General features: G+C 42.4%; 1 protein-coding gene across 1 annotated transcript in view; it reads right to left on the reverse strand.

Annotated features, from left to right (window-relative positions):
* DNMBP (dynamin binding protein) overlaps window positions 1-15254 on the reverse strand; it is a gene marked incomplete at its 5' end in the record, with an annotated part of 91668 nt that overhangs the window by 54234 nt on the left and 22180 nt on the right. Inside the window, 3 exons of the mRNA XM_081104507.1 lie at window positions 5407-6739; window positions 6857-7383; window positions 14115-14237. Of these exons, the coding sequence (XP_080960633.1) occupies window positions 5407-6739; window positions 6857-7383; window positions 14115-14237 (1983 nt within the window). The remainder of the gene's footprint in view (window positions 1-5406; window positions 6740-6856; window positions 7384-14114; window positions 14238-15254) is intronic.

Consider the following 15254-nt stretch of genomic DNA (forward strand, 5'->3'; position numbering starts at 1 on the left):
GGGCCTTAGGTTCCACCAAATATCTTGCTGAAAATGCTAATCTCCTGAAAAACGTATTCTGATTTGTTTTGCAACGTTTAATTTTAATTAAAATTAAAAATTACCCCAAGAGTCTCTGGTCATCCTTCCTCTTGGCATTACCTTAAAGGGAAGAGAGAAGTTTAGGGGCAAGGTTCCTGATGCAGAAGAGGCTGACTCACTCTACAGTTTACCATCCACTGTTCAGAACCACGGGGTCTGGCCCACACCAAAAGTAACTACCACGATTCAAAGGCAGCAAGACAGATAGTGAGTAAATGTAGAGGTTAATATCAGTAAAATCACTAGTGTTTCAAAGATATACAAATATGAATGATACAATGACTGTGCCTTTTTAATTAATCAATGCACAACTAGTGGCTGGCTCATAGTATGTACTCAAGAAATGTTTGCTGAGTAAAGAAATGAATGCACAACTCTATTTGTCAGCTGCAGGCAGATGAACCTCTCCTACAGACAGAAAAGAACTGTGATGTGCTCCAATGAGATTCTCTCGGTGCAGAGTGTAGTCCTAGTCAGGGCTTCCACAAGTAACTTGTGCTGGGAAATCGGAGTATGTGTACCAACCCTGAATGTTTCCACTGCTTCAGAAAGCAACCCTTTTATCAGATTTGAGGGTATTATGTTTTAGATATGTACCTTAATTAATTAGCAATTCATTTGATCTGAAGCTCCTTGAGAACAGAGAGCACATCCATGTTTCTTACTGTGGTATATACCCTGCACAGTGCCTGGCACATGGTAAAAACTCAATGAACAGTTGCTGGATGAATGCGTGGTTGAATCCAGTACCATCCTGAAGCCAACAAAGTGACATTTCATTCTCCAACACACAATCAGAAATGCCTCCTAATAGTCTACGCTGACTACATAATGATTCCAAATTTAAAACACTGGCTTATCTGAAACTACTAATACTAGGCTTTCTATTTCCAATAAAGGAAGTTTAGGTTACTTGAGCCCACACTCTCACAGAAAAACAGCTTTAAAAATTAGAGGAAATATAAAAACAAACAAACTTAAAACTATCAACACACTGACAAGATGGCAATGTACAGGCCAAAACCACAGAAACTGCATTGCCCCAGGGTGCTTGCCAGTCGCAAAAAATGGAACTTTTGGTTCAGTGGCTCTCTGGGGAGAAGGGGCCCAAAACTCAATGCCAGAGTGGCAAGGGGAGGAGTCCAGAAGGAGACCTTTCATGTAATAAGCTAAGATTCCAACAGATTCCTGAGGGTAAGTCAGAATTGACCAGCCCTCTTGCAAAATTACAGCTGGGTCCCTGGCCATCCAAGCTACTTTAAGCCTTGAAGTCAATTTAAGGTGGAACTGGACTGAGAGTGACTAGTGTTTCCATGTGGGAATTCCTTCTCGGGAAATTTGTCTTTTTGAATCCTAAAAAGAATCAGCTGAGAAATCTGGAAACGCAGAGAAAATACTCTAATACTCCTGTGAGAATAAAGCTTAACAATTAGTGTAGAGATGTTCCTAGTTTGAAGGAATCCACAGATGTTAAGTTGAAAGAAAGAGCAGAAAATACCCACACAGAGTAAAAGATTAAGATTTCCCGGGACAAGAATACCTAGGAGAGAAAATAATCAAAATCTAACCAGATTGTTTTGCTGGTAGCTGTTGCTATGTTACGTGTGTGTGTGTGCGCGCGCGCGCTCGAACAGTGAATCATTCTTGCAAATAAGGTAAATATTAACAAGGTTATGTGCAGTGTATATTTTGCACAAATCTTATAAGCGATGGTCCAAGAATATCAAGTTTTAGAAGCAAAACAAGGCCTTACATTGGCAGTTCTGACACATCACTACATCCCCAAAGCCATAGCAAGCCCTAGGATTCTCCATCTACCAGTTTTGAGATATACTTCTAAACTATTCCTGCATTAAATACACAGGTGGCAGAACAAAAACCTCCCACATTCCAGCCAGCAAGAATTTCTCAATAACGATACTTTTGAGAATAGTGTTTCACAGAAATGTTATGTCTTCTATCCTTAAAACTACCATGCAGTGTTTTTCAATGGATATGTGGGTTAATGGACTGGGACTACGTCATGAAATTGGTATTCTTCTTTATTCAACTGATCTTCTTTTCAGGACTAATTGAATATTCGGTCAGTGTTCTTACTATGTGTTTTTTAATTCTAAAAGATTAATACTGTAAAAGATCTACAGTAGGTGGGTAGAGTCTTAATCAGAAAGACTTTTCTTTATTTGAATCCACTAAATACCACATTCAGTGTATTAATGTTGACTTGATTTTCTTTTTTATATCAATTGCTAATATGATGCAATTACTTATTTCTTACAATCACTGACAGAGCCTTTTAAGGTCATCTTTTTCTGTCTTCATAAAAAGCGTATCCAACAATAAAAGTCCCTTGAAAGAGGAGGAAATTAATCAGTTTAAACACCAGGCTTTATTCCCTGAATCCAGTCTCGTACCATCTCTAATCTTGACATTTAAGGCCTAAGATTTAAAGAACTTTTGGTACAATATTTACTTAATTCTGGTTGGTATTATTTTTAGTGTTTCTGTGCCTCTCAATGAAAATGTTCAGCCTATGGAGAAGACAGATACTGTGTATTAATTAGTCCAGGGGTGGGCAAACTTTTTGACTCAAGGGCCACATTGGGTTCTTAAACTGGACCGGAGGGCCGGAACAAAAGCATGGATGGAGTGTTTGTGTGAACTAATATAAATTCAAAGTAAACATCATTACATAAAAGGGTACAGTCTTTTTTTTCAATAGTTTTATTCATTTCAAAAGGCCGGAACCGGCCCGCGGGCCGTAGTTTGCCCACGGCTGAATTAGTCAGTGTGTAATTTCCCACACACTGCAGGCAGTAGACTTACTAAATGCTTGATGAATTGAATTTAGTTTAACTGGATGAAATTGAATTGGAGTTGCTTGTTCTACCTCCCAGAGCTTTCAACGATTTCCTACCTCTACTGTTACTTCGAACTTGGACTGCCAGGGGGTTGGGGCTGTCAGAGCAGAAATGTCAGTGAGACAAAGTTACTGGGTAGCAAAACAGTCCAGTTCTGCGCCAGACCCAAAATGAAGTTCTTTATTGTAGCTATTTCTGCTTCCCCTCCTCCTCCTCCTTCAAATAAGAAAATGTATGGGCAAATGCCTTACCATGCTTATCACATGGTAGACATTAAATAGGAGTTTGAGAAATTAGAAGAAAATATTAAGAATCATTTCTAATTTAAAGACTTAAGTATAAGTCTGAACCTAGTTAGATCAACAGGGAATAAATACATTGGATGAATTAATTTAAGTATGGCGTGATATACAGGTTTTCATAATAGTTCACACCTAAATCTATATTAGTCTTTGGGTCTATACCATTGTTCATGTTGCTCCTTCTAAAGACTATGGAATAATTGTGAAGGCATGAGGATTCATTTCCTACAAGTTTTATTTTATATTTTCAAATCTGATATGTTACCTTTTATAGTTTCATGTTTGCTGCAGATACCTCTCAGCTTGTTTTTTTTCTTTTCTTTACATAGGTAATAAGTAGTCTGTGTATGATATTAAGTCTTAGTGGGACTGTTTGTGATGCCACCTGGTTCTCATTAGTGTGGTTTACACTCCCTGTGTGTCTGTCTTTTACTGTGTGCTAGTCCTAGTTTTTGGAAAACTTTAAGACCTGAGAGGAAGACACCTCATTCCAGAGAGAGAATTGGCACTTGTTTCTTTCAGTTGTTGGTCAGCAGTTCCTAAATTCCGTAAGGATAGCTCTAGTAGGTTTGGCTCAGTAGACAGGGCGTCAGCCTGTCTCAGGTTTTATTCCAGTCAAGGGCACATGCTTGGTTGCAGGCTCAATCCCCAGTAGGGGGCGTGCAGGAGGCAGCAGATCAATGATTCTCTGTCATCATTGATATTTCTCTCTCTCCCTCTCCCTTCCTCTCTGAAATCAATAAAAATATATTTTAAAAAATAAAATAAAATACATTCAGCAAGGAGAGTAATCTTCGGGGTTCAGGAACAAGAAATTAGAATTTCTAGTAATTCCTAAAATTATAAATTATCCTGTATCTTTAAAAACTTTGTATTTACATGTTCTTAAATGATAATAGTAATGACCTTAATAATCAACACTGAATAATTTTCCTGTGTTAGTTTAGGATTGTACTAAAGTTTTTGAGATTTTTATATCTGTATATAGATGAGAAATATATAAAAAATAAATGAAGTTTATTATGATGATGAACCAAAATATTGTGACAAGATTATATATTTTAATGACATGTAGAAGTGTTCTTTCTTTCTTTTTTTTTTTTTTTACTTTCTTACCCAAGGATCCTTTCAGAAAATCACTCGATTTCCAGCCTTCTGATAATACTCCTCTTGGGATTTTTAATTATGTTTTTTCATTCACTTTTAGAAATCTAGGGACGAGGGAGTAGGCATGTGTACTTGGTCTGCCATCTTGGCCCAGTCTCTCTGGGTCACCACTCTCCTGCTTTATCTCTTATTAGTATCCTGCAATTTCTAGAATCGCAGAATACTTTTATTATTCAATTTGCTGATGACATGCAGGTGCAGAGCCCTCGGGCACATGCCGAAGTGGCCTGAGGTCAGGTTCTCCTTGGGTCTTAGAACAACTGCTGTTGTCTCACTCTCTTACTCTTCCTACTATGCAAATTATTTCTCCTGGTAGCCTGGTGAATATGAATGAAGTCTCCAGAGGCTGGTCACCCCCAAATTAAGGAACAGCATTTAAACGTCTGAATGTGCAAGGTGGGAAGCAGTAAGATGGAGTAGTTAAAACCATGGGCTCAAATCCTTGCTCCCTGGACTAGTGACTTAATCTCTACAACCTTTAGTTTCACCATTTTTAAGGAAGCCATATGAATTATCCCCAGTACCTTCAGGGTGGCTGTGAAGATTCTTTGTGTATGTAAATGATAACAAATGCTTATTAACAAGCTAATAAATGTAAGTTATTATTATTATTGTTGAAATCTAGTCTATAGACCATAAAAATACAAGATGCAGTTTTCTCATGAGTCTTAGCCTAGACATCTTCAGTCCTTTAGAAGGGCCAGGTTAAAGAAAGCTATATTTGGGGACTTCCCATCTACATGACTGCTATGGATGTAATAGCAGTATAGGAGGTATAAATGTCACTGAGCTGCAAACAAAGTCAGGAGGCCACAATGGTCAAAAGATACATCAAGACAGAGCAGTCTAATTGTGGTGAGAGAAGAAATGAGGTAATGAAAAAGCAAATCATTCTTTGTCAATCCAAGATGGTAACATATCCCTAAAAAATATGGGTAGGCTACTACTTGGACTTATGTCAAGAAATAAGTATATATTATTTCCTCATCACTTACCTCTAAGTTGCTGGAGTTCCATATTCAAATTTTCAATGTTGCTCTCGTAGAATGCTAGATTCTCCAGGGTCTCTGCCCTTAAGGATTCCTCTTGCTTCTCCAACATTAAATTTAGCTCTTCGTGAGCCCTGCTATACATATCCAAGTCCTGTTCCATTTCCTGAATTCTCACCAATACTAATGGACACTGGGAAGTTTGGTCCAAAGTCTTTTCGATATTCTCAGGGGCCTCCTTTTCTAGGGTCTCACAGGTGGGACGGTTACAGGTTAGGAGTTTGGGGGGTACCGCATTCGTTTTCTGCTGCGCTGAGGGAGGCAGGGGAGCTGGGCGAGAGGGCCGCACTGCCAAGGGTGGCTGGGGTTTCAGGTTCTGGTCCACCAGCAAATGGGGAGAAGTGGGTGCTGGACGGGGTGGCGGTGGCCTTAGGGCCTTTCTCCTCCCCGGCAGCTCCTGCTGGGTGATTAGCTTTGAGGAACCTCGGACAATATCCCTCTCGGAGCTGAAGTCCATGATTGAAAAGTGGCGCAAAATTTTATCTGGTTCAGTGCCTGACAAGCTCTTCTCAAACTCTATCAGCTGTTGTGTCAACTTCGAATCCAGGTCAACGTTGCCGTCTCCCTGTGGAAGGGCCAAAGCTTCCACAGCGGGCGCCATGTCTTGCAGACCAGGCTTCATCTCTGAACAAAAGCGGGCAGCATATTTTTCTTTGAGTGTGTGGTACTTTTTGGTACATCTTGCCTTGCCCGGGAGTTGAGGGCTCAACTGGCTAGGCCTGACCACCCTAGAGGCTGAAAGAGAAGAGCCTTCAGGAAAAGGAGAGGCTCGCTTCGTAAGGGTTTTCGGCTGGGAGTATGTTTTCCTGGAAGGGAGGCTGGAATAGTCTCTAGTCCTTGCTTCTAGAGGAAAAGGGTCAGAGAACTGCCCTGAGCTCGGCTGGCTCCCTCCTGCTCTAGAATAATACTGGTTTTTCTGCAGTTGGGGGTGGAAAGGTATATGAGGTTGGGAGGAAACACCATTGATGACCTCTGAAGAATCCTTTGTGGCAGAGTCTTTGGCAAGAGGCTGTCCATGCCCTGTGCCTGGGCTTCTCGGCGGCCCCCTGGAGGTGCCCTCATCCCAGTGAGAGCTTGTGTTTACTGCATATTCAGAGGTCAGATGATCTGGGGGAGAAGCAGATGTTTCAGAAATAATACAGTTGGACTTCTCTTCTTCATACTCATGAGATTCATGTCCTTCTTCTCCCAGTACTAAGGCGTTCTCTGAGCAATCCAAAGACGTTTCAGGGACCCTGCGAAGGCTGCTTTCCTGTGGCAGGACCACAGTTTCCTCCACCTTTGTTTTAGGACATAAATTTACAAACCGGTAAGGAAAGATGCCTGTCCTGCCCTTCAGTGATCCTTCCAGCCAGCCATCTTCCAGGGTCCCCAGAATTCGGATCTTATCGCCTACCTCAAAATCCAACTCATTCGGCTCCAGGGCTTGGAACCTATAGAGGGCGATTCCGTAGGTCCCTGGCTGCTCGTCCTCCTCTTCCGGCCCTCTCTCCTCTTCTCCTGCAGGGGTGTCTACTTCACCATTTTCCATGCAGTCATCATGACTTCCAGACCTTACCGACGCATCCACAGTCCTCAGGGGCCCCAAAAGTTCTACAAAACCTTCGGGGAAAATGCCTCTTCGACCCTCTAGTTCCCCTTCAAACCAGCCTGGTTCAGGAACTCCGATAATGGTAATCACATCCCCTTCTCTGAAGTCCAGCTCCTCATCCAGCTGGGCAGAGAGCCCCATTAGCGCCCGGGCCTGTCCCATTGAATAGTCGGGAATCTGCAGCAGGGCACTCTGCGAGTGCCACTGCCGGCTCTGTGAGGACAGGCAGAGCTCCCGAACACACGAGGACGGGAAGAAGCCCCGGGCACCCCAGCAGCTTCGGCCTTGCAGCCAGCCGGCAGTGGGAGCGCCATCGAGAATCACGAGGTCACCTAAAAAAGAGAAGCAAAGATAATGGCCCCAGTCATCACCCCAGAAGAATCTACACTAATAAAAGAGAAACGTGCAAATTGGTGTCACTCTGCTACGCCCACCAGCCAATCAGAGTGACTATGCAAATTAACCCAACAAAGATGGCAGTTAATTTGCATACGCAGGCGCAGAGCGAAGACTGAAGGCTCCGGCCAGAGTGAAGATTGAAGATTGAAGACTGAAGAGGCGTGGCTTCTCCGCTGCGGCCGGACCAAAGGCCTGGGTCCCAGGTGCCGGAGGAAAACTGGTGCCGGCAGCCAGGGGAAGGAAGGCCTATTGTGCGAATCTTCGTGCGACGGGCTTCTAGTCCTATATAATAATACCCTGATATGCAAATTGACCAAACGGCAGACCTTCAGTCGCTATGATGCTCACTGACCACCAGGGGGCAGATGCTCACCACAGGAGCTGCCCCCTGGTGGTCAGTGTGCTCCTACAGGGGGAGCACCAATCAGCCAGAAGCCGGACTCATGGCTGGCGAGCGCAGAGGTGGTGGCGGGAGCCTTTTCTGCCTCCACTGTAGGCTGGTGGTAAGGAGCGAGGGGTCCCAGACTGTGAAAGCTTCGGACTGCGAGAGCCCCGAGCTGCAAGAGGGATATCTGACTGCCAGCTTAGGCCTGATCCCCAGGGGAAATCGGGCCTAAGCCAGTAGGCAACATCCCCCGAGGGATCCCGGCGAGAGGGTGCGGGCCGGGCTGAGAGGGACCCCACCTCACAGTGCATGAATGTTGTGCACCGGGCCTCTAGCATTACTATAACTAATACTGTAAACCATCATTTTAAATATTTACCGTATTCAAGGAAATATACACCTAGAGTTTTAAGCGAAGAACACTTTTGACAACTTAGTGAATTTTGACAATTTGATGACAATATACTGAAAATTCCTGTAAAACAGTGATTTTCAAAGTGTGGTCCATGGGATCTGGGGCAAGGGGGTCACCAAGTTCCTTTCAGAGGGTCTGAGAAGGTCAAAACTATCATATTGTCGTCATATACTTCACTCAAAACAACATGAAAACAGATACAAATCTGAGAATCCAGCTTTCTTTTATTAAATTAAACATTAAAGAGATCTGCAAAAATATAAAACAACGTTTTAAGAATCAAATGTTCATTGCTTAGAAAACTAGTTATTTTTGCTAAAAATATACTATTTATATTAGTATGTCATGGCTTTTAAGAAATGAATAAATAGCCCTGACTGGTTTGGCTTGGTGGATAGAGCGTCGGCCTGCTGACTGAAGGGTCCCAGGTTCGATTCCGGTCAAGGGCATGTACCTTGGTGGCGGGCACATCCCCAGTAGGGGGTGTGCAGGAGGCGGCTGATTGATGTTTCTCTCTCATCGATGTTTCTAACTCTCTATCCCTCTCCCTTCCTCACTGTATAAAATCAATAAAATATATTTTAAAAAAAAGAAATGAATAAACATTTTAAAATTTCTCAGTTTTTATAGCAAATATGGTAAAATATAAATAGACCCATGTAAGCAAAGCTCTTGTTGTCCATTTGCTAGTGATTCTTCAATTCTAACTATTAAATAAATGAACTATACCTTCCCTCCAAAACAAGCTCCATGCTGCTAACTTCCTTTTTTCCTCTAATTTCTTCCTTCAGAATATTTATTCCATTCATTACTTGCTCTTTGCTTCCACCTTAGTCCAACTCACATTATCTCACTCTTATAAATCTTGCCCTTAGACACTGTCTCTTCCAGTCTACCAAGTGATTCCTGCCCAAGATTATAACCATATCAATTTTATCATATCCTTTCCTGCTCAAACATTTACCCTGAAGCATAAAGGCTTCTTCCTTCTGTCAAAGGCTTCTTCTCTAATAATCCTATTCTTACTGCCTGGAATATATAAAAAATAAGTTTGCTCTGGATACTCTCTAAGGAGGTTTAGTTACTAAGCTACATGTTTCACCTCAATGTAACTTGGCATTCCTATCCACTCATAATATCCCCTGCTCCCACCCCCAGCTGTCCAATATATATCACCTATGAGACCCTATTTCACACGAAAGGACTCTCATTGTCTCCTATACAAGCCTCTTCATCTGAAACCTTAGCATGCCACTCTAAAGAACCTAGAAGACCACGTTCATCTTATGTAAATGATCATAGTAAATGATCCATATTACTAATTTTGACACTTATATTTTTATATACTACACAGCCTCTAATGTAAAATTTTGCACTTAGTGGTAGGCACCCAATACATTTTCACTGATTTGATACTGTATTCCTGAAAAATAAGGTCTTGGTCCTATATTTCTATATTCCTTTAATTTATGATTCAGTGCCCATTGGTCAGAGCTTATGGTCCTGATAACTACAAGTGATTTCCCCTCACCAGCTCTAAGGCCATTCCATCAGTGCCACAAGGGAGCTCACTGGAGACAGCTACTGTTCAGACACAATAGGCCTTTGGTGAATAGGCCTGTTGGTGAATAAGAATAAAAGCATGCCATACCTCCTACTCTACTGGCTTTGAAATGAACTGGACTTCTTAAAGCTGTAGAATTATAATATTTTCCTTGTTTTGCCAGATCTCCATGAAACTCTTAAAATAAGCCTTGTTTTCCTATTTTCAGCTGGGTGACGATCTTACTAAGCTTTATTACCTGACTAGAGGCTTGGTGCACAAATTCGTGCACAGGTGGGGTCCCTTGGCCTGGCCAGCGGTCAGGGCCAGCCAGCCGGGGAGAGAGACCTTGGGAGGTTGGCCAGCCGGCCATGGGGGCAGGGACTGCGGGAGGTTGGCTATGGGAGCACACTGACCACCAGGGACAGCTCCTGTATTGAGCATCTGCCCCCTGGTGGTCAGTGTGCGTCACAGTGAGCAGTCAACCCGGTCATTCGGTTGACCAGTCCTAACAGTCGCGTAGGCTTTATATATACAGATAGACTGTCATTCTGTTGGTTGTTTCTATATAATTAAGGTGGGTTTTTTTAAAATCACCATTTAGCTTCCTGAAAAGCATTTAGAGATCATTGTTCAACACCCTTATTTTATAATCCTGTTTGCTGAATTTTAGCACGAGTCTCTCATTTTCATCTGAAAGACCCATGCAGCTATTCCCCTGGCATGCAGCTATGACCCATAGGAATGCAGGCTACCTAGTGGTCATTTCTAGACTTCTGAGACACCAACATGAGGAACTCCTGGCGTACAGTGGCCAGATGTCGAGAACAGAAAAATAAGAAGTGTGGTGACTCTTAGCCTGAGCCTGTCACTCACGCACAATTAATCCCAGAGGCCACACTGCTTGTTTCTTCTGGCTGGACTGTTTTATTTAAACAAGAGCTGCATCAGGAATAAATGAGAATGAATGCAAGTCTTCTTAGAATCTGAATACAAGGAATCTGACTCTGAGTATTAGATCCCTCATTGAATCCTAAAGCCCAGGGCACTAAGTCAGGGGTCCTCAAACTACGGCCCGTGGGCCACATGCAAATACAAATATTGTATTTGTTCCTGTTTTGTTTTTTTACTTCAAAATAAGATATGTGCAGTGTGCATAGGAATTTGTTCATAGGTTTTTTTTTAAACTATGGTCCGGCCCTCCAACGGTCTGAGGGACAGTGAACTGGCCCCCTGTTTAAAAAGTTTGAGGACCCCTGCTAAGTGCTGTATGCAGATTAGCCATATATATTTACTTATGTTTACATATGAGCGATATCAGAACCTTAATCCTGATATGTCACATCACAGATTTGACTGATAAATATTTGTAAATAAGTTGTTCAGTTTATTTTTTATTGGTCCTTTTTGAGGGATGAGGAAGTGGCCTAGAAACAAAGTTATAGACAAGGAATAAGCATTGTGTTATGTAGGGCAATGATTAGTGATATTCATCTCCCACTAATTTCTTTTCTCTTTTCTTTGTGATACTCTCATTTGTATGTGTGTGTAGGGGGGGCAGGGGGCTCTCTTTTTTCCTCCCTCTCTTTATTTTTTGGTATAGTCAGTGGCCCTGGCTGCATTGATCCTTCTAAGACAGCCGTGGGCAAACTACGGCCCGCGGGCCGGATCCGGCCCGTTTGAAATGAATAAAACTAAAAAAAAAAAAAAGACCGTACCCTTTTATGTAATGATGTTTACTTTGAATTTATATTAGTTCACACAAACACTCCATCCATGCTTTTGTTCCGGCCCTCCAGTCCAGTTTAAGAACCCATTGTGGCCCTCGAGTCAAAAAGTTTGCCCACCCCTGTTCTAAGAGATAGACTTGTGGCTGAGTTTAAATATAACTCCAAATACAGGGAACAGTCCAAAACAATAAGATAGCCTTGGGAAAGGAGAAAGGGTGACATCTGCTGGAAGAATCTCTGGGGTTCTAGTTAGAATCTCCCTGGAAAAATGTACATGCACACAAAACTCCTGCTAATTATTGGGAAACAAGGTCCCCCAAAACACCTCTGTGAACTCTAGGAATCCCAGGTTAAGAATAATAAACATAGCCCAGCCATTGTGGCTCAGTGGTTGAGCATCGACCTATGAACCAGGAGGTCATGGTTCCATTCCCTGTCATGGCACATGCCCGCGGGTTTGGGGCTTGATCCCCAGTAAGAGGTGTGGAGGAGGCACCTGATCAATGATTCTCTCTCATCACTAATGTTTCTATCTTTCTGTTCCTCTATGAAACCAATAAAAAATATTTTTTAAAAAAAGAACAATAAAAATAGCTCATCTTTGCCCTGGTGTTTCTCAGTGGTTAGAACATTGGACTCTGCACCAGAGTCTTGGTTTTGATTCTGGGTCAAGGGCACGTACCTGGGTTGGGGGTTTCCTCCCAATCCCCAGTCAGGGGGCATGGAGGTAGCCCTGTCTCCACACCCTCTGACTGGCCTGACTTGGGCCACAGCCCTCCCGTGGGAGGTGAGTAGGGACAGATGAGGTTCCCTGCCACCACAGCTTGATTTATTCCGCCTGCCTTCCCAACACTGCTTAGCAAGGAAGTGCACAGAATGCAGGCAGAGTCTCAGTGTAAAGTGAAGTGTAAGAAACTTTCAAATTTGGTTTTGAGATTAAGAGCGAAATGCAATATTCCTTTCTTCTTACTGACCAAGGGTTAAGGAGGTTTGTGAGGTTTCTCTCTCTCCCTACCTTCTCTCTCTCTCTCTCTCTCTCTCTCTCTCTCACACACACACACACACACACACACACAAGGTTTAAAAAATTAAGCTATACTCCAAAGAGCAAGTAACAATATTAATAACATACCTTTGTATGTGTGTGTAGGGGGGGCAGGGGGCTCTCTTTTTTCCTCCCTCTCTTTATTTTTTGGGTATAGTCAGTGGCCCTGGCTGCACTGATCCTTCTAAGAGATAGAATTGTTGCTGAGTTTAAATATAACTCCAAATAAATTTTACCATTTTGAGACCATTTTCTGAATCATCACAGAATTGCATTGATATAAGTGTCTGTGCTTATGCAGAAATGCACAGGCTACATCAAGTATACTTGTTGAAACAGTTAACAGTCCATCTTTAGAAGGTCAAATGTCTATTAGAGTAGTGGTCCGCGGACCACTGGTGGTCTGTGAGGTCCGAAAGATAGGCGACCGCTGTATTAAAGTACAAAAGTGGGAAACACTTGGAATATCATTTGAGACCTGGCTATGATTATCCATTTTAAACTGGTTCTGATGAGAGCTTTAATAATGTTACCGAATGCACAGTAGTAAAACAGGCCTATTTTACATCTGCCTCTTAATTTCCATACCACGTCTGCTGCCCTACTATTATGCATTAACAAATAATAATGTGGTTAGCAAAACCATATCGGTTTTTATGAGAAAGAAGATATATGTAGTCAAGTGTGGCCATAGCATGGGGCAGTGGAAAAACAATGCTGGACTTGTAATCCACTGAAAGGACTTCACATTCTGAGGCCAAAACTTTTCACCTGCAGGTAACATTGTTTGAATCTCATTTTCATCATTTATTAAATGCAGTTAATAACACCCATTTTGCAATCTCCCAGGTCTGTGTTGAGGATCAAATGAGAATGAAGTTGTGAGGAAATACTGTGGAAATTATAAAATGCTAAAACAGAAGGCATTGGCATTATCAGCACTGTCTTAGTATTGCTGAAGACCTTCCAGAAGTTAGCCACTTGTAAAAAGTCCAAAAAAGATCTATTTGTCAAAATAAACCAACTCTACTGATCTAATTTTTTTAAAAATATATTTCTTTATTGATTTCAGAGAGGAAGGGAGAGGGAAAGAGAGACAGAAACATCAATGATGAGAGAGAACCATTGATCAGCTGCCTCCTGCACACCCCCCACTGGGGATCGAGCCCGCAACCCAGGCATGTGCCCTCGGCCGGAATTGAACCTGGACCCCCTCAGTCTGCAGGCTGATGCTCTCTCTACTGAGCCAAACCAGCCAGGGCTCTACTGATCTAATTTTAAACAGTCTACTCTTTTTATTTTTTTTTAAATATATTTTATTGATTTTTTACAGAGAGGAAGGGAGAGAGATAGAGAGTTAGAAACATCGATGAGAGACAAACATCGATCAGCTGCCTCCTGCATGCCCCCCACTGGGGATGTGCCCGCAACACAGGCACATGCCCTTGACCGGAATCGAACCTGGGACCTTTCAGTCCACAGGCCAATGCTCTATCCACTGAGCCAAACCGGTTTCGGCTAAACAGTCTACTCTTGATCAACTTACCTCGATAGAGGGGAAGACTGTTCAATTCTTGGGATGTGAATTCACAGATACAGACAAACAGCCTCTCTCCTTGTTTTAGTCTGGGAATGGTCACAATTTCCACAAAACTACTGGGGAACTGTCCTGAAAATAAAAGCAAACATTTGGGAAAAAAAATGTTATGCCTATGTACCAGGACAAAAATTGTTTTTCTGAGCCCATTAATAGGGCCCAATTAAAAACTCAGTGAGAAAATGCAATTCCAGACAATGAGTATTTACTGGGTGTCACTTATGCAAGGTGCACTGCAGAGGGGAGGAGGAGTAAGATAGTCTCGGCCATCAGAGATCTGAAAATCTAATTCAGACAAAATCTAGTTCAGACATAAACAAAAATTCAGTTCTAAAATCCAGTGTCACAATACAGGTACACAAATTACTATGTGATTTCAGAGAAGGGAGAGAATGTGTCAGGAAGAATATGAAAAATTTTATGAAAAAGATAGCATTTGAGTCTAAAGATGGGTAGGTTTTAATAGGTAGAGGTAGACGAGAGACAGAGCCTGTCAGTTGGAAAGCATCAGAAGGTTTAATTGACCCCACCTTCTAAATGTCTCTGGTACCTGTCCACTTACCCCCAGGCCCCCCACGTTGGGCCAAGCCATCAGCATCTCTCGCCTAGCTTACTGCACCAACCTCCCATCCCGCCTCCCTGCCTTTGGTTTTGCCCCTTGCTACCATCGTTCAATTGGCAGCTGGGAGCTTTCTAAAAATCTGATAAATACCTTAAAGCACATGAATGGTTTCTCATTTCTGTGACTCCTTACCATGGCATAGTCTGTCCTCCATGATCTAACGTCTGCTCATCTCCCAAGCACTACCCCTCCTCCACCATTCACACTTCATGCCACACTGAGCTTTTCTCAGTCCCTCCGTGTTCTCTCTCATTCCAGGGCCTTTGAACAAGCAATTCTCTCTGCCTATCCTCTTTGCCTTGCTAACTCCTACTCATCATTTTGTCTCAGCTGAGATATCATTTCTACTGGGAAATAACCGATTACCTAACACATGTGGGCTAAATGTCAACAGGGTCTGCTCTAAGGACTGAATAACATACTCCAACCCAGAGTTACATAAACATATGTAAGTTAGGATGGCATTT

The sequence above is a fragment of the Myotis nattereri genome, assembly GCF_964212035.1.
Source record: "Myotis nattereri genome assembly, chromosome: 13".
Lineage (NCBI taxonomy): Eukaryota > Metazoa > Chordata > Mammalia > Chiroptera > Vespertilionidae > Myotis > Myotis nattereri.